At 31.9% G+C, this 20,979-nt stretch overlaps 1 protein-coding gene across 1 annotated transcript; it reads right to left on the bottom strand.

Moving 5' to 3' along the window:
- Positions 1-237: 237 nt before the first annotated feature.
- Positions 238-17,833, bottom strand: LOC149899051 (alpha-tocopherol transfer protein-like). Its single transcript, XM_090114127.1, has 6 exons — positions 17,592-17,833; positions 8,283-8,439; positions 2,614-2,731; positions 1,945-2,079; positions 1,450-1,663; positions 238-796 (listed from the first exon to the last, which is right to left on the bottom strand). Exons 1-6 carry the CDS (start codon positions 17,752-17,754, stop codon positions 642-644), a joined length of 942 nt encoding a protein of 313 aa, XP_089970253.1. The 5' UTR covers positions 17,755-17,833; the 3' UTR covers positions 238-641.
- Between the last annotated feature and the right edge of the window lie 3,146 nt (positions 17,834-20,979).

Raw genomic sequence — 20,979 nt, 5'->3', positions numbered from 1 at the left:
TAAGCGCCTAAATATGTTATATAGATAAACTATGAGAAAGATTTGAAGAATAAGGCAAGAAGAGCATTCCCAAAGATAAAACTATACTTAAATACATTTTTATTTATAAAATGTATTTAAATATCAATAAAAGTGTACGAGCATATCAAAACTTTACTAAATTATATGCATCCTTTAAAATAAATAAGACAATTGTTTAAGAATAGTATTTAATATTTATTAATTAAAATCACAAGTATTTACCTACTTTAATATTTCATGTAATTTTATTTGTTTAAGTACAATACATACAATAAAACCCTAATCGATTTAAATAAGCTTGGTCTACGTATATCTAGATTTCATTCTTATATATTTAATTTATAATAAACAGACTGTACCAAACTAACGCTTCAGCTTAGTGTTAATAGAGTTTCACACTTCTGATAAATCAAAGTAAATAATTTATTCCTCCAATGTGTTACCATAAAAAGCCAAGTAAGTCCTCCCCGTTGTAGTTCTTTTCCCTTAACCTTAAAATTACTCACAGGATTTCTTTTAAATGCTTATAACTTTACAAATTATTCAAACCACTATCATATCAATGTTATCATTTACATCTACTTATATTATTATTACCAGAAATTAATTATTAGCGTTTATTAATCTACGCTTAATACTCTAAAAGTTCCCGGCATCCCAGCATATTCTTCATTAAATTTATCCCTGGGACGACAACTCTCATCAGTCAACGCTCTGTTCATTTCTTTTATGTAGTCCATGTTCTCTTTGCCGCCTAATACTTCGAGCCAATTTTCTGAAATAATCAAGTGTAGGTAAGTTTCTAGAAGGCTCCATGATTTGAACCTTGGAAGAAATTATGAAAAAGAATATCAGAGTTGCAGTTAGGAATGAAAGTCCCTTAAAAATATATGTATCAATATCAATTTAGTTCTAGATGATGATATTTTCTTATTTATCTTTTCATTTTAGACATTGACTTCTGATAAATCGGCAAATACCTGGGGTAAATCATCGCCAGATCTTATTAATATGTTTCTCTCCATAATACACGGGTACCACCAGAAGGAAGGTACCCGGTCCTTTGGGAGGCTTACGTGGGGACACAGGTCCAACACGCAGAGGCCCTTTAGAGAATTTTAATGTGTTGTGGGACACCAGCCGCAGCCTGCCCATGACTGCACTATAGAGATACAGCCCTGGGCAGTCCGCGGCCGATGCAGGACTATTGTAAAATATGGGAATTAAAAATCTGGGTTATGGAAGGAGGTGTTCAGTGGATCGGTAGGTTTGGGTCTATGGGGACTATGGACTTATTAATATTATTATTATGTTACTAAAGGTCCTACAATGTAGTTAAGAGTAACCGGATACATTGACTAACCAATCAAATCCTTAAATTTACTACCTATTCTGTTATTTATAAGCACAAAGCAAAATATACCGTACCTCTGATGTCTGAAATAGATGGTTCTGTGCCTCCCAATTCCAGAGGAAGGTACTCCTTTCCGAATAACTTTATTATTTCCTCACAATCATTATGATGATGGAGCCTTTGAACCATCTTCGGTTTCAGTAACTGTTTAAGTATTGCAATGAATGCTTCGATCAGTTTCGATGATGTTATCAAATGAATCGATTTTATGCGCATACCATAGCAATCCTGAAAATACAATAAATATATCATAATTACATCAGATTTTTAAGAGACTTTAAAAAAGGAGGAGGTTCTCAATTCGACCGTATATAACATATGTACCTATATATTTTTTAGTAGCTAAACTCTGTATTATCAAAATTTTAACATTAATAAATGATTGATTTGATTTAGCTAAGGAGTTGAATTAAGAAGATGCTTTTTCTTGAAAAATATTTGTGCTATTTAATTTTTAGCTCTGATATTTTAATTGTGGACAAAATTAATAAATTTAATAATATACTTACAACAATGATCGTCAATGCTTGTTTTAGCTCCATAGGATTCAGGCTCGACAGCATATCTTGTAGACTTGCCAATCTCATATCCACAATGCATTCATAGTTACCGACATAGTCGTGTGCCTTGAGGTATTCTGCAAACTACATAGTCAATAATTAGTTAGTCAGTTGACCTGAAGAGCCGTGAAAATTGAGAATGAGCAGAAACGACAAAATATTTATTTTTTTTATTTGTTACAGTTTATTGTACGTAGGTTAATGAATTAAATTACAAAGAAATGAAACAGTCTGATACCAGAATTATGTTAGACAATTATTGGGGACCATAATATTATCAGCAATGTAGGTATACAAGGTAACCGCGGAAGGAAGGTAAAAAAGCGAGCCACAAACGCTGTTTTGTCAAGATCTATATATTATGCTTCTTTTAAACTGACTAACTCGATTAATAAAATAAGAAAGATTATTATAACATAGTAAGATTATATAAGTAATGTTAAAAATATGTATTCAGCACAGTATTCACTTTAGATAATAAATGATTATTATCTAAAGGTAGGTAGTGTATTTAAGTTGAGACGATTAATAAAATAGGCTAGTAAGTAGGAGGGCTGTTATTTTTACGAGATAATTATGTATTTGCGTGATAAATGAAAAATAATTCAAGTTACTTACGAAAAATGCATATTTAAAGAATTTCAGGAATGTCGTGGAATCAGGAGGCAATGCACTTATTTGTAATACCATAATCCTGTGGTTCTGTTTGCTCAATTTTGGCATAATCACCAAATGTCTGTAAAAATAATAACCGCTATATTTTTATGATATAAATAATTCATTAATAGACGTTGGTATAGAGATTAGTATAAATTTTCCAAGTATGTATCTTATGTATTGTCGTCATAGCTGTTAATTCCTTCCAATAGATAATTCATAACGTTTATGTTGTTGACGTCCCAAGTCTTACTTGGATCGCGTACTAAGAAAAACCACAAGCATTAATAAGCGAAAAATAAATTAATATTAAAGTGATACCCACTCGTCTATTTGAAGACGGTGGCTACCTTGTTGTTTTGAAGGAGGTTATTTTTTAATTATTTCTTGTAATAATAATTAATTCAATCCTCTTAAGTGAAAAATAAGTTTTAATAAATTTAAATTCATCTCTTCATGAGTGAAAATATTGTTAAACATACAAAAACAAATTGATTCAGACGAAAATAAATTATTTTTGTTTTTGGAAGTCGGTTGATAAAAAAATTCTGTTTAAGTATTATAAATAATTTGCTAATTAATAATTTAAAATAATTGTTTGTGAACCATTATTGAAAGATCAAGATGTCAAATAATTACTGTAGTCTACATACAATTACAAATTACAATGTAAATGATTTATGAATGCTAATTACTTATGAATACTTAATTAGTCTGATAACTTATAATACTCTGAATGTTTATGAGCGACATACGCAACCAACGTAGGCAGGTAGTTAATAAGTTGATATAATGGTTAGGGAGCCAGGTGCAAATTGGGTTCATTATTTCCTCTCAAGAGATAATTCGTCAGAAGCATCAGAGTATAGTATTATAAAGCCTCGTGAACGTCAGCTGGCGCTCGGTTGGGGGGGTGAGCGGTTGTAGCCTCCCACGCACGTAGGAAAAAAAAATACATTCATTCATTTCCTCTCAGCTAAAAATTTGTCAAATTGTAGCTAACCCAATATCTCAACGAAAAAAAATAATCAGCTGGTTACAACGTGGTGTATTATACGTCAGCTGGTGTCTCGAACATGAAAAAAGAACAATTATTTTCCGTGATTTCCTCTCAAACAAAAATTTACCTGATGATAGCTTATATGTAACTGTGGATAAATATATAAGTCAGCTGGCTGTATCTTGGTGGAAAAACCGTCAGCTGATACTTTGAAAGTTATTACATAGGAGTTAGACAGAAACATCTATTGCCAATTTATATGCATCAGCTGACTAGGTTTTCCTCAACTTATTGCTAGCTGTTTTTTTAACTGACTTCAAAAAAAAGGAGGAGGTTATCAATTCGGCCGGTATGTTTTTTTTTATGTATGTTCACCGATTACTCCGAGGTTTCTGAAACGATTGACGTGATTCTTTTTTTTTTGTTTGATGCGGAATGGTGTCGAATTGGTCCCATAAAAATTTGGATTCGGATTTATTCGGATAGGCCCAGTAGTTTTTATTTTATGAGCATTTTTGTCTAATCTCGATGACTTAATTGAAATGAAGCAAGTAAAGTTGATTCACTTCCTGGTAACCGATTGAGCTGAAATTTTGTATACGTATGTAAATTGGATAGCGATGAAACATTATCATGATATAGAGCTTATTTGATGATGGAATCGGAAGGTGGCCATAGGAACTCGGTAATATATTGACTCAACTTTAGGTATCGAGTTTGGGCTCGTTGGATTCGTGTTGAAAAATACACTAAAAAGTATTAAATAAAAATAACTACGTTAATCATTGATCTTTTTTAGACGATTAAATCCGTACATATGGCAAACAAACTCTTCATTAAACATTTATTAACATTTACGAGAAATTATTTCAATCTGACTTTATGTTGACGTCCTGCAAAACTTACATCGTTGGTATATAACGACTCTGATAATGAATCGGAAAGAGAGGAAAGTGACTCAAGCCAGAGCGAAAACGAATAAATCATATTGTTCTCATTATCATTTTTTATCAAGTTTATATAATAAATATTATTTATCGAGTAACTAGTTCATTTATTGCTAATTGATTATTTAATTATTTAAATATATAAAATTATTTGATTACATACTTATTCGTTTCAAAAATATTGATACTGAATGTTTATTTCAACTTAACTCTTATATTGAAGCGCAATGTCGAATAATGAAAGATACGTCATTTCCTCTCAGATGAAAATTTGTGAGCTGATTGTTAATATACTGATGCGATAAATAAAAAAAATCAGCTAGCAATAAGTTGAGGAAAACCTAGTCAGCTGATGCATATAAATTGGCAATAGATGTTTCTGTCTAACTCCTATGTAATAACTTTCAAAGTATCAGCTGACGGTTTTTCCACCAAGATACAGCCAGCTGACTTATATATTTATCCACAGTTACATATAAGCTATCATCAGGTAAATTTTTGTTTGAGAGGAAATCACGGAAAATAATTGTTCTTTTTTCATGTTCGAGACACCAGCTGACGTATAATACACCACGTTGTAACCAGCTGATTATTTTTTTTCGTTGAGATATTGGGTTAGCTACAATTTGACAAATTTTTAGCTGAGAGGAAATGAATGAATGTATTTTTTTTTCCTACGTGCGTGGGAGGCTACAACCGCTCACCCCCCCAACCGAGCGCCAGCTGACGTTCACGAGGCTTCATAATACTATACTTTGATGCATTTTACAAATTACCGCTTGAGAGGAACTTGGTCATAAAATCTGCTGCTGGCTCCCGGACTGGTTAGGGAGCCAGGTGCAAATTGGGTTCATTATTTCCTCTCAAGAGATAATTCGTCAGAAGCATCAGAGTATAGTATTATAAAGCCTCGTGAACGTCAGCTGGCGCTCGGTTGGGGGGGTGAGCGGTTGTAGCCTCCCACGCACGTAGGAAAAAAAAATACATTCATTCATTTCCTCTCAGCTAAAAATTTGTCAAATTGTAGCTAACCCAATATCTCAACGAAAAAAAATAATCAGCTGGTTACAACGTGGTGTATTATACGTCAGCTGGTGTCTCGAACATGAAAAAAGAACAATTATTTTCCGTGATTTCCTCTCAAACAAAAATTTACCTGATGATAGCTTATATGTAACTGTGGATAAATATATAAGTCAGCTGGCTGTATCTTGGTGGAAAAACCGTCAGCTGATACTTTGAAAGTTATTACATAGGAGTTAGACAGAAACATCTATTGCCAATTTATATGCATCAGCTGACTAGGTTTTCCTCAACTTATTGCTAGCTGTTTTTTTAACTGACTTCAAAAAAAAGGAGGAGGTTATCAATTCGGCCGGTATGTTTTTTTTTATGTATGTTCACCGATTACTCCGAGGTTTCTGAAACGATTGACGTGATTCTTTTTTTTTTGTTTGATGCGGAATGGTGTCGAATTGGTCCCATAAAAATTTGGATTCGGATTTATTCGGATAGGCCCAGTAGTTTTTATTTTATGAGCATTTTTGTCTAATCTCGATGACTTAATTGAAATGAAGCAAGTAAAGTTGATTCACTTCCTGGTAACCGATTGAGCTGAAATTTTGTATACGTATGTAAATTGGATAGCGATGAAACATTATCATGATATAGAGCTTATTTGATGATGGAATCGGAAGGTGGCCATAGGAACTCGGTAATATATTGACTCAACTTTAGGTATCGAGTTTGGGCTCGTTGGATTCGTGTTGAAAAATACACTAAAAAGTATTAAATAAAAATAACTACGTTAATCATTGATCTTTTTTAGACGATTAAATCCGTACATATGGCAAACAAACTCTTCATTAAACATTTATTAACATTTACGAGAAATTATTTCAATCTGACTTTATGTTGACGTCCTGCAAAACTTACATCGTTGGTATATAACGACTCTGATAATGAATCGGAAAGAGAGGAAAGTGACTCAAGCCAGAGCGAAAACGAATAAATCATATTGTTCTCATTATCATTTTTTATCAAGTTTATATAATAAATATTATTTATCGAGTAACTAGTTCATTTATTGCTAATTGATTATTTAATTATTTAAATATATAAAATTATTTGATTACATACTTATTCGTTTCAAAAATATTGATACTGAATGTTTATTTCAACTTAACTCTTATATTGAAGCGCAATGTCGAATAATGAAAGATACGTCATTTCCTCTCAGATGAAAATTTGTGAGCTGATTGTTAATATACTGATGCGATAAATAAAAAAAATCAGCTAGCAATAAGTTGAGGAAAACCTAGTCAGCTGATGCATATAAATTGGCAATAGATGTTTCTGTCTAACTCCTATGTAATAACTTTCAAAGTATCAGCTGACGGTTTTTCCACCAAGATACAGCCAGCTGACTTATATATTTATCCACAGTTACATATAAGCTATCATCAGGTAAATTTTTGTTTGAGAGGAAATCACGGAAAATAATTGTTCTTTTTTCATGTTCGAGACACCAGCTGACGTAGGTACAATACACCACGTTGTAACCAGCTGATTATTTTTTTTCGTTGAGATATTGGGTTAGCTACAATTTGACAAATTTTTAGCTGAGAGGAAATGACTGAATATATTTTTTTTTCCTACGTGCGTGGGAGGCTACAGCCGCTCATCCCCCCAACCGAGCTCCAGCTGACGTTCACGAGGCTTCATAATACTATACTTTGATGCATTTTACAAATTACCGCTTGAGAGGAACTTGGTCATAAAATCTGCTGCTGGCTCCCGGACCATAATGAAAATTATTAAAAACCCTATTAATACATGTCTACTATTATTTTGTGTTGATATTTATAAACAAAGTAGTTTTTAGGCTGTGTTTCCACCGGAGATGTGCGAGGATACGTAGCGAGGGATGTCTTTTTAAAGAACCAATAGTATCGCTTCAATTTTCAGCTCAGTCAGCACAGCTCTGGTGGAAACGCAGCCTTATACTACGCGTGTGAAGCCTCGGATGGAAAGCTAGACATTGTAAATAATAATTATTAGCTATGGTAACATAGTCATAAAATCATGTTGTAATGATTTCACTACGACTATAATTACCTTTAACATTGCATAATCAAACAACTACCATCATGACACTACATTGTAACTTGATTAGAATTGAAATTAATCCTTAAATACAAGTTTTATAAAAACTAGCTCCAGCCTTCATAGGAAGTAGTCTTATTATAAATCTGGACTTGAATAAATAACTGACGACATTCCATTCGATCGTTTAAGCTTAATAGTATCCAAATATTTACATTCATCATTGTCCTCATCATCAGCCCATAATTATAATATGTTCAAGTAGGGACACGGCCCTATGAGGATACAGGCCAAATTAATTTGATGAAATGATGGAAGTCAATACAAAGAGAAAGACTCTCTTTTTAAAGATATACTAAAACCCCCTTCGACAGCCGAAACCGAAAGAATACAAATAATTCGATTGCTCTGGAGCCTGCCTCGGGCGGCCGAGTGGTCAGGCGTCGCGTCGCGTCGCCCCGGTAAAACAGAAGACACGTGTTAGAATCCCGCGATCGATTTCTTTAAGAAATGTTTATTTTAGTTTTATAGCATTCGAATGCTATAATACTAAAATATCAAATTTAAATTGACTATACCCAGCATCCACAAGGTTAGCGAAGTCCTTCTCCAAGTCAGTAACGCCAAAGAAGTGCGGCATCAGAGTCCTCATGGTACACGCTGTGTCGATTTGCTTCTTCGCTCGTTCTACAGAGCCCTTTGACGTCACGATAGTGGTCTCCACAAAATGATCAGCTGGAATTACAGGAATATAATTATTTATAGCCTAAATAATTTTGTAAAAAAAAATAAACCGCCTTTGAATTGCCAGGACTGAACCAAATTTAAACGAGACCATATGGGAGGCACTAGTATTTAATATAAAAAATATAGTTATCAAAATCCGTTCGCCCAGTTGAAAGTACTGATGTAACAAACCAAAACAAATACTCCTCTTTTTTGAGGTCGGTTGACAAAGGAAAATAAATATCACAAAACTTCCAATGATAATGGGTAAATACAATTACGTTTTCTTTTTTTGTAACCTACAGGCTACAAGTGATCATTTTTTTCTCCATTACATTGTATTATTATCTTTACGTATAATAATAATTATGATATTAACAAAAACAGTTAGGTATGACCACAGGGTATGACATTTTTTCTGTTTTTTTCAAGATTGTCTTGGTATTTCATTCCGTAATTATGTCGTCTTTGAAAAAAACAACATTGTAAATTGTCCTCTAACTATGTACTGACATGTCATTAGGGTTTTGACCATAATTCTTATTTTCCGCAATAAAAACGTGCTATGATTACGTTTATTATTTTATAATTTATTATTGTGAAGAGCAGGGAAATATAAATATATTTTTTTTTGTTTGTCATATTATATAGTTATATATCATGATAAATGAAAAGGAAATAATAAAAAATTTGTTTGTCTGTAAAGTCGGTTTACTGACGATAGTTGAAGGTGACAACGGCCGATTGTGCTTCTTTTTCGCTCGTTCCGCGCTCTCGCTTGCACTTCAAGCCTTACATGGAACGCCTCAGAGCGAGGTAACGCCGCATGAGTCATGTTTTTTCGTGCGTGCAGCCGGCTCTATCGAATTATAAGACGTTGTCACGTCAAAAACTTTTTGGAGGTACGGAAAATACCTTGTTTCTACAGAGAAGAGGACTACTACTTACTACTTTATGCAATTTAAAAACAAATTATTTTTGTCAACAATTTTAAACAACAGATTTTTCATCTAGAGTACTTTTTTTGTTGGTCGGTACGTGCACACTATCATGTTCACATTCATAATACCTGTATGAGTAGGACTAGGAAAGCATATTTTTTAGGGATCAACAATATACATATAATGGTAAGGTTAATAATTATTAGAAGCATTTACATTCATTAAGCTCAATAATACAATAATAAAATGGAGAGAAGGTACACTGTATAAAAAATGTATAATTATACGATAAAATTAGATATTTCTATTCTTATACTCTCCATTACAAGGATTGTTTCAGGTAATACTAAAATTCCTTTGTATTTGCGATGTACATTGAAAATTATGAAACAAAATTGAACGTAATTAATCAGTTTGATTTTAATGGTTTAATTTGTAAAAAAAAACTCGCCTCTCATAATCCCTAACAGGATGTATAATTAAGACTTTCCTAGAATAGTTTATATAACAGTATGCCAAACTATGTAATGTCCTCTTGATTAAGGTTAATATTTACTCTATATTCTAACACTGTCAAGGTGACTAAGATAATATTAAGCAATGTCAAATACAAGGTACTTTGGTAATTAAGACAGTTTTTTCTGCAACATGAACATTTCAAACTATGTATACATATAATTTATGTAAGTAAATTATAACGAAGAAAACTTAACAATAACAATAACTCAAATTTATTTCGTGATATCCTTTTTTTTGTACATTCATCTGTATTATTTTTATTTATTATAATCATAAATATTATTTTGAACCTACCAACAGGAAACAAATTCCTATTATTTTTTATGACGTGATTTTAATTTCTATGAAATAGAAGCTATAAATTTTGACATTTTTCGACAAGGAAAACCCTCGAAGGACTTACGCATGATTCTCCAAAGCTCTATCTTAATCATTTCTGTTTAAACATTAAAACTCAAATCATATAAAACGACTTTCAAAAATGACAATAGCTGTTTACATTAATTATAAGTATTTTTTTTTTGCAAATATATCTCAAGTAATTGTTTGGGTTTTGAACCTAAGTTCAAAAATGTTAATGGATGCTTTGTCCTTGAAATGTCAAATATCAAAAAAAAAGGGGGAAAAATTGCTAATATCTCACGCATTTTGTCATATTTGAACCGAATAGAATAAGTTCATGATGTGGTTCAAGGTTTTGCAAATATAATATGTATTTGTTATATTTTGACACGTGTATTGTAATTTGTATTTAATAATAATATATATTTTAGCGAAAACTAAGGCGAATTTCAACGCTCTCTCTGTTTTCCTAAGATGTAATAAGATCTTCCTACGTTAACATTTTAAACTAACAATTTCTACGAATTTTTAATCTATAAAGCTAAAGAATATTTTCTTAATTGAATATATTGAAACTACTACTTTCTAAAAAATTACAACATATTCTTTCATTGTAAATTTTTTATACCGCGCTGAGACAATATTATGATAGGAGTGGAGCAATAATAATAATAATAAGGGCGTAGGGATGTGACGACCCCATCGCCCACGGTTGGAATATCTATTGTCTACGTGACAATAGATATTCCACCCGTGCAATCAGTCAACCCGCAGGACACCTTGTGGCGGGGTGTCGGGGAGTAGCGACCCCGCGGGAACCGAGTGCTCCCGGGGGAGGCCCCTGTCTTCATCTCCGGCTCGCCTTCAGCGGCCGGTCGGAGTGAAGCCTGACGAGGACAGGACCCCCACCTCTGGCTTGCCTTAACCGGCCGGCCAGAGTGGAGTCGCGAGAGCTTTTAGCTCGAAGGGTGGATGCGAAGCGTAAGTGGCGAGTGGGCACGTGATGCTGGACCCTCAGGGAGCGCGTGATCGTAGTTTAAAGTCCAGGGACGCCTCTCCACCCTTAGCTGCTCACAATATGTTGCCCCCTTGTCGCACTATTGCAGCGACTTATTTCGGGGGCCCATACAGTGAGAGGGCGAGTCACCACCTGCCAACATATTTTTACTTTCTTTTAGTAGAAAGGCAGGTGCCATAGTTTCCCATAGTCCTCAGTACCAGTCCATTTAGCATCCCAATCCATAGCCCAATCATTAAATTTCCATACCCTGCAATAGTCCTACATCGGCCGCGGACTGCCCAGGGCTGTATCTCTATAGTGCAGTCATGGGCAGGCTGCGGCTGGTGTCCCACAACACATTAAAATTCTCGAAAGGGCCTCTGCGTGTTGGATCCGTGTCCCCACGTAAGCCTTCCAAAGATCCGGGTACTGTCCTTCTGGTGGTACCCGAGTATTATGGAAATAATAATAATAATAAAGCTCATTTATTCCGTGAAAAAATCAAAATTTACATTTCAAATGTTTTGTTAGTTGTTAGTTTAACTTAATCTATTTTAGTATCTAATGTTAGTTTTATTTTTCTTATTTCCACGGACCCCTTATTGGGTAAAAGCCTCCTCTCTCCTCTTCCATGTAATCCTATCCTGTGAAATTTTCATCCAGTTTTTGCCCACCGTTTCTATTAAATCATCAGCCCATCGCTTTCTTGGTTTACCTTTTTTCCTTTTTCCTGTTGGTCCTGCCCATTTAGTTGTCAGTAATGTCCATCTGTGATCTGTATATCTCGATATGTGACCCGCCCATTGCCATTTGAGATGTAGAGCTTGGCGGAGAGCATCTGTTAGTTTAGTTTTATTTCTTATGTCTTTGCTTCTAATCTTCTGTATTTTTTTTATTTTTAATATACTTCGTTCCATTGAACGTTGGCATGTGGTAATTTTGTTTTTAATTTTCTTTGTATATGTCCATGTCTGGCTCCCGTATGTCAAACTAGGTAAAATACAGGTATCCATGACTATTCTCTTCAATCCTATGTGGTAGTCTCCTTTTAAAATTTCTTTTTGAGCCCAAAATTTCTTCCACGTCCCATTAATTCTTCTATCAACTTCTTCTTCATTACAGTTTTCGTTAAATGATACTAGCTTTCCTAGATATATGTAGCTGTTAACATATTCTATTTGATTACCGGATATTTGTATTAGTTTAGTTCGAGAATTGGTCATTATTTTAGTTTTTTGAAGGTTCATATGTAGGCCTACTTCCTGGCTGGAGTTCGATAACAGTTGTAACATTTGTTCTAGTTCGTTGGCTGAGTTGGCAAATAGAACTATGTCATCTGCAAATCTTAGATGACTAAGATATCGGCCTGAAATCCACAGCCCTTTGTTTTTCCAGTCAATACTCTGGAAGACATCCTCCAATACTGCGATGAACAGCTTTGGTGATAAGGGGTCGCCTTGTCTAACTCCTCGTCCGATTTGTATCTCTTCTCCTTTGTTTTCTAACCGTATTCTGCTTACACTATGAGAGTAGATGTTCTTTAGAATATTTATATATGTGGTACTTATTTTGCATGATTCGAGCGCTTTCCAAATTGAACAGTGAGTAATGGAGTCGAATGCTTTTGAGTAGTCAACAAAAGCTACATAAAGCGGGTGATTGAACTCTTTATATTTCTCTAGTACTTGGTCTAACGTGTGGATATGATCTATAGTTGAAAAGGCCGAACGAAAGCCTGCTTGTTCAATTGGTTGTTGGGAATCTATTAGTGGTGTTAACCGACTCAAAAGTATGGATGTGAAAAGTTTATAAATACTAGATAGAAGGCTAATAGGTCTATAATTAGCAATATCTAATGGATCTCCTTTTTTATAGAGCAAAACTATCTCTGAGCTGTACCATTGTTTAGGTACATTTTCGGTTTGAAGTACTAAGTTATAAAGTTGTGCAAGATATGGAGTGAGTACTGGTGCACCTATTTTTAAAGCTTCATTGGTAATATTATCTGGGCCCGGACTTTTGTCAGATTTTAGTTTTTTGATATGTTTTAATACTTCGTCCTCACTAACAAATTCTTTTACGATATCTTCCTTATGTTGCGTACTCGAGAACTTTTTCTGTGTAGTTTGTATCATTATTTCTGGTTTCTTATATAATTCTTTATAAAATGAAGTTGCGTAGTTAATAATATCCTGACGTGTTTTAGTTGTCTCTTGCTTTTTGTTTAGTTTAAGTATCCAGTCTTTATGTGTAGTAAGTTCTTTATTAGCTCGTTTGATGCTTCTGTATTTGTCTAAGTTTTTCTCTATAATTTTGCTTCTATGGTTTTTGTAATCTCTTGCTATTTCTTTATTTGATAATTTAAACAATTTTTTAAGTTCCTCTTTAATTTCTTTTGTTTTATTTTTAGTTTTTAATAAATCTGTTCGCTTGTTTAGTAGGTTTATTGTTGATTCGCTTAGTATGTTAGTTTTGTTGTCTCTGCTATTAGTTGTAGGTTTTTTAATAACGCTTGTTGAGATTATGTTTTCTAATTTGTCGTAGAAATATTGTATGTTTTTTGTATCATGATTGAGATTTATTTTATTTTCTAAATTTTGTTTCAGTAGCTTTATGTACAACATTTTTTCTTGGTCAGTTGAAGGTAACTTATGTTGGGATCTGAAAGTTTTCCTGCTCAATTTCGGTATTTTTAGTGAAAGAGATGCTCGTACTAATCTATGGTCTGACGGATAGGACAGGTTATTCAGAACTTCTACATTATTTATTATTTTAGGTTCATTGCACATTATAAAATCAATTTCGTTTCTCGTTCTATGGTCTGGCGACACCCAAGTCCATCTCCTATTGTGCCTCTTTTTAAAATATGTGTTCATTATGAACAGTTTTTGTTCGCAAGCATATTGAATTAATCTTTCACCTCTAGCATTCCGTCTCCCATATCCAAATTTACCCATTACAAAATTTTCATGACTAGATGGTTGTCCTATTTGAGCGTTGAAATCTCCCATAACCAATACGGTTTTGCCTTCAATTTCCTGGGCCGTCCTAAGATCGTTATAGAATCTATCAAGTTCTTCCTCGCTCGCTTTTTCGGTAGGTGCGTATGCTTGAACAAGTGTAAGAAGTTGTTTGTTTAGATTAAGTTGTAATACCGCTACTCTTTCAGATATTCCACTATAATAATAATAAGGAGTGGAGCAATACGTGTTGTTAACCCGCGGGGAAAATAAGGCAGGAATAGGCAACATTTCACAGTCAAACAAAATTCAACAAGGTAACCTAGTAACGACGACATAGAATAACATGATATTTCATTTTGTTAGAACTGCAACTTAACTTTTTTTCAATTACGATTACATATTATATTTTATAATAATAATGAGCAATAGGTACAAGTAATTTTAAGACTTGATTTTACTGATAAACCATTTTTCAACATAATAAACAATTTCTGATTTAAAGAACTGACGTCGCTACAATTTTGTGTCAATAAACCTTTTTTCTTTTTAAATACCAGAGACGTTACTCTTAAAATCGAAATCTGACTTCTAGAATCGAATGCATTGATTACTTGTGAATAAAAACCATCATAAATTAATAAATGCGTTGGGTTTTTTAATTTATACTTGTCTTATTTTGCTCCCAAAATTTACGAAAGAAAGTATATTACAGGGACAGGGATTCGCCTGATGAATTTAAAAATTGACATGTGTTTCAAGTTCGATGGACAAATGTTTCAAGTCCGTATCGATTAATACACTTTAATCGATGTTATTAAGCAGGTTACGTCACTTCGAAGTAAAAATTGATAGACGGCAAATGTTGCCTATTAAATAGGCTCGACTTAATAGCCCAAACAGGTGATAAAAAGTTGTAATTTCTGACCGGTTCTTTTATGTTTCGTTTAGATCATAGAACCATATTTTTAATCAGAGTGTACGAATATGAACTGATTGTCCTTATAAAAATGATGACTCAAATGCTCAAACATGCTTTAAAATCCTTGATTTATATGGTTCTGTTGCTTATATAGTTTTGACTGACTACTTTGGTAGATAATATTATCTACTATCTACGTAATTATGAACAAAATATTATAGAGTCATCGATTTTATTTCAAATTTTAAGCTCATTGCAAGAATTATTAATGTAATGTATATCGTAAGAATGCATTTACTTTATGATTGTCTAACATAAAACGTTATGAAATTATTTTTAATTATGAAATAATTTTCGTTAATTATTAAGATTTAGTTGTTGCATTGTTGCATTTGTTGCTTAATACATTTTATTACATCGGATTGGTCTACAAAAATAATTATAACTGAGTCTAGTCGATATCTTATCATTTTGTACATAAAAATACGCTTAGCTTAGCATTCTTTTATTCTATCTGGGTTAAGGTTGCTAATAACTTGTTAAGTTGCAAAATTAAATTAAATTTTATTCGTATAAAAATTATTATAGCATAGTTTATATTTGAAACGAATGTGACTCAAGCATCGGGGAGATTATCGAATCAATTGAGAATTCATAAAATAGATTTATTATAAATAGTCGTAAAAGCAATTTATTAATTTCGTTAGGACGATTTCGCAATTTATGACCACGAATAAGGGTGTTGTAGGTATAGAGATTTTTCTAGCAAATTTTTTTTTTCAAATATTTTATACTTAATTTTTGTTTTCATCTTGGTAAATAATAACTATTATACTGTGAACATCCAAACGTCATAATCTGAGATATCCTTAGATAGATGTTGTTATACATGACCTGAATTTATTCCAGTATGTAAAATAAAATCGTTATTCATATCCATTGATTTCTTTTGACAAGGTGGTTTGGATTCAAACTAATTAAGTAGGTAATCCAATTATTAAAAAAAAATATAAATAAAATTTGATATATTTTAACACATAGGTATATTTTACTCATCTTTTATAGGTATATTTAAATTATAACAGATTACAATACTATTGTCTGTATCAAAGCTTGATCTCTGACCAATAATAATTGGTCATAAATCTCATTGTTTCTTTTGTTGGACGTAAACAATGATTTCGAACCAACTTGCCTGTAATGGATCTGTTAAAAAATTACAATACGTGTCGTCGTGATCACATCCTGTCCTTGAGAAATAATAGTAGAATTATATCATGTTCAGAAGCAAACAATGAAACAGAATGAGTGAATAATTACCTTAACACCTGTGTATAGGGTTATCTAAAATGAGTAATAACCGTAGCCTCAAACAAACACTTATTTATTCAATTAGACTAGAAGCACTCTTGAATCGTCAAAGCCTAGTTTTACAATTCACCAAAATTCGAGAAGAAATAAACTCCAGTTGCTCTAGTTGTTCTTTTAAAATCATGTACCGTACCGTAAAATAGTATAGTTTTAAGGAATCTAGAAATTTTTATCACACATTGAAGCCTTAGGTACGTATAGGAACCTGTTTTAAAATCAAGCCTATTTATATGCCCTTTGTTTTATTTATAGAAAAATCCTACAATGAGATAATATTGATGGAAAAGACAAAACTATCGAAGAGATGAGATAAATATAGAACATAATATCATAACACAATTTAAACTACAATAATAATCTTCCTATTTAATTAGTTCCTGAGCTTTTTCGAAATAAACATACCTTTTTTACAAGACGCTTATAAGTAGAGTTTCAATATAAGGGGTTTTTGGTACGCATGGTAATTATCAATTTCTCAATAGCTCCCAGAACCCATCAGGTATATCTCAATAATAATCGTATGTTCATAGATCAAGTAAAGTTTTTTAAACCTAAAAACCGAATATAAAAGCCCGTAGTCAATTAACTATACCAAAAATGAAGTAAATTTTCATAAAATATGCTGTGGTTGTTGGTTTCAATTACGAAGTACGAACCCTTTTAATGCGCACTATCCTATGCCCACTGGACAAAGTGTTTAGACTTATTACAGTTAATTGCTGATTGAGATTTTTAATTATAGTGACAAGAATTAAATGCACAATTATTACTAGACTCATTACAACATAATACGAACGTCAATAGTGTTATTAAATCAAGTATTTTTATTATGGAAAATAGGCACCTAATTAAGTAGTTATGTATTCTAAGTCACTTTTATCAATCTGATAAATAACAATTGAAAAAAATAATTATATATATTGTATGTTTTTTCTTGATTTCATCGAAAACATATAAATATTTTTGAAGGATACTGTCACCCTAGAATTCATCTTGTCATATTCAAAATAACTATCTCAAAATTACAAAATAAATTAGCAGTTCCTTGAAATACTTTGGAGTTACCAGCATGTAATTAAATAATAAAAATTAAATGAAAAACTCACTAAAATCCTTTTTTCTCAAGTGCGGTTGCTGCTGAATCCATTCCTTTAAAATATTAACGGCCTGTTTCATCTCTCCCGGCTTATCCATATTAATTTCTTTCCTAACAACTTCCAGAGTATCTGGATTTACTTTTAATATTTTATCCTTCGGTATGAAATCCATTGTAGAAAATAGTACTTAAATTATTATTATTATTCAGAGCGTCTACGAATCAACCACTTAGATGTAAGATCAGCCGCAGATTGCGTTTACTGCTTTTGACAGTCGGTTGTTGGCTTAGAATATATTAATGAGCTTTATCGTGGCTGCTCTCTTGTATTATTGACCCTGAATACACTCCTAACAAAAAAATATAAATAAGAAACTAGGGGCCAAAGCAACACGTATTGTCACTTTTAAATCAAAGATAACGTTAACAGCTAGAGATCGTAGTTAAACCCTCAATATCCTGTTGAAAATCAAATATTAACATTTTAAATATATTTTTTTAATTTATTTATTTTGTGCCAGTTTTCGAATTTCAAACTTTTTTGTCTATATTCTAAGGAGGTTGTATTGTAGGTACTTACAAAGGAATATTTATGTGTTTAAGATAATATTATGCTGACTTTCACACAATAAATATTATTACTATTACGGATCGAATAATTATTATACTCTACCAAAGTAACGTCCGTGAAATAATTTAGATTTTAAATAAAAAATTAAAATACAATGGGAATATTATATATTATCTAGTTCTTTAATTAAATTTATTAAATGATTCTTAATTTTTTTGTCGAAATAATATCACGTTACCATAGGTATTATCAAGGTCTAAATCCAAAAATGGTTATAAGGAAAAATAACGCCTAGGCAAGAATATTAACTAGCCTAGTCTTTTGCAGTATTTAAATTATTATAATAATATATTAAAGCATATTTTCCCAAACAATGTGTCAGTTTTTTTGATGGAGTGCTACTTAGGCTCATAGATTTTGCAAAAAAATATGTTCATAGATTAATTTGACCTTGCTCATTCGATATTGGTATTTATTGTTCATATATTTTATATATGTTGTTGGAATATGTGTACATTTATATTGGCAACACTGAATGGTATTCGAGTAGGTAAGATGGCAGATGCCGGTTAGCAATGTTAATTATGTAAAAGTGTAAACTGTTCTTTCTCTAATAAAGCTAAGCGAAGTTAAAACATGGTGTTTAAATTAATTATTTAACATATATATAATACGTTATAAGAATAATAAATAAGTTTGCTTCTTGCTTATAATCATTCCATTTAAAAAAAATCCTCATAAGGAAAACTTTAAAATGATATGTATCTACATAATAACAAAAATAAGATTAGTTATGGTATGGATTGAAGCTAAATAGAAAAAAAAATCACGATTGATAGATAAATAATAAACGATTGCTTAGGAATATGATTTTTTGAGAAAGACACAGAATTGAATGAAACTCAAAATCAAGACATTTTTACTATTATTAACGACTAATCATTTTAAACATTTACTGATTTGGAGAGTCGCTAATCCTTACGTAAGTAAGCCTTACGTTAATAATTCGGTAAATAAAATACATTTGGAAACTCTGAATACGAAGATTAATCGATAAAATAAAAATAAATAATAAAGCTTGGAAATTGGAAACTACAGCAGTTTTTGAAGTTCACTCAAAAAAGGCCGAGTTAGGAGGTACGTTTTTAACTGTGTCATAAAAAAATATATTTATTGACCTAGATCATTTAGACGTGCTTCAATTTGGAATCTACAGTGTTTCCAAACACAAGAAGAAGAGCCAGGAAAAACTAATTGACGTTTCAACTTTTTCGTCTCTGAATAATTCACATTCAAATGCATTTATTTCATGTTATTGCAAATTATGTTCCTTTTGTTGTAGAGATCGAAGGGGACTATTTGAGTGATTTTTGCTAGAGCTTTAAACCTGAGTTAGGCAAAAATTCTCCTCTACCTTTACCTCTACCTCGGTCTACCTTTACCATAATCATATAAATGCATATTGCTCAATTATTTTAGAATAATATGATAACGTGAATAATGTGATGTCAAAGTTTTGAACCTCAGAAAAAGTTTTATCTCATAAAATATCATCTAATTACTTGTCGTACTCGATAAAGGGAAAGTATCAAACACCTAACTCTTTCATTTTCTTATAGTCAGGCGACAGTTTTTTAAACTTTATAGAAGAACTTTCAAATAATTAAATTTACTGGAACTATCTTTAAAAAAGAATTGTTGAAATTTAGATACCTAGATTTGTGCAATAGTTTGAGTTCAATATAAGTAAGCCTTACGTTAATAATTCGGTAAATAAAATACATTTGGAAACTCTGAATACGAAGATTAATCGATAAAATAAAAATAAATAAGAAAGCTTGGAAATTGGAAACTACAGCAGTTTTTGAAGTTCACTCAAAAAAGGCCGAGTTAGGAGGTACGTTTTTAACTGTGTCATAAAAAAATATATTTATTGACCTAGATCATTTAGACGTGCTTCAATTTGGAATCTACAGTGTTTCCAAACACAAGAAGAAGAGCCAGGAAAAACTAATTGACGTTTCAACTTTTTCGTCTCTGAATAATTCACATTCAAATGCATTTATTTCATGTTATTGCAAATTATGTTCCTTTTGTTGTAGAGATCGAAGGGGACTATTTGAGTGATTTTTGCTAGAGCTTTAAACCTGAGTAAGGCGAAAATTCTCCTCTACCTACCTCTACCTCGGTCTACCTTTACCATAATCATATAAATGCATATTATTTTAGAATAATATGATAACGTGAATAATGTGATGTCAAAGTTTTGAACCTCAGAAAAAGTTTTATCTCATAAAATATCATCTAATTACTTGTCGTACTCGATAAAGGGAAAGTATCAAACACCTAACTCTTTCATTTTCTTATAGTCAGACGACAGTTTTTTAAACTTTATAGAAGCACTTCCAAATAATTAAATTTACTGGAACTATCATTTAAAAAAGAATTGTTGAAATTTAGATACCTAGATTTGTGCAATAGTTTGAGTCCAATATCTTAGAATGAATTATGTGCAAATTTCTCATTTTTTGAACAATCCAATTATAATAAAAACGTAATACTTAAAGATGATATGAATACAAATAAAACTACATAATAATTTAATGTAAATGGGTAAAAAAGAAAGCTGATTTTTAGCAGATATATGTAGCTTTATTTATTTCATAACTGTGTTGTTCTTGATGTTATTAAACACAGTAACTTATTTACTACATTAAATACTAAATGAAATTACCAATATTGAAAAATAAGACGATTGTATGTTAATTATATCTGACTTTAGTAAATCATTAATTGCAATTTAATATAATATACAAACCCTCCATCC

This window comes from Colias eurytheme, chromosome 21 (assembly GCF_061535395.1).
Source record: "Colias eurytheme isolate Ceu_HAF_F1 chromosome 21, ilColEury1 Martin Lab GWU primary, whole genome shotgun sequence".
Lineage (NCBI taxonomy): Eukaryota > Metazoa > Arthropoda > Insecta > Lepidoptera > Pieridae > Colias > Colias eurytheme.
This window is presented reverse-complemented; position numbering and strand designations above follow the sequence as displayed.

Excerpts from the sequence above, each read along its gene's own strand:
- LOC149899051 (XM_090114127.1), bottom strand. The coding sequence starts at position 17,754 with ATGGATTTCATACCGAAGGATAAAATATTAAAAGTAAATCCAGATACT. Across the intron at positions 2,732-8,282 it reads GCTAACCTTGTGGATGCTGG|ACATTTGGTGATTATGCCAA; the intron begins GTATAGTCAATT and ends TTATTTTTACAG. Across the intron at positions 2,080-2,613 it reads TCTTTAAATATGCATTTTTC|TTTGCAGAATACCTCAAGGC; the intron begins GTAAGTAACTTG and ends TTGACTATGTAG.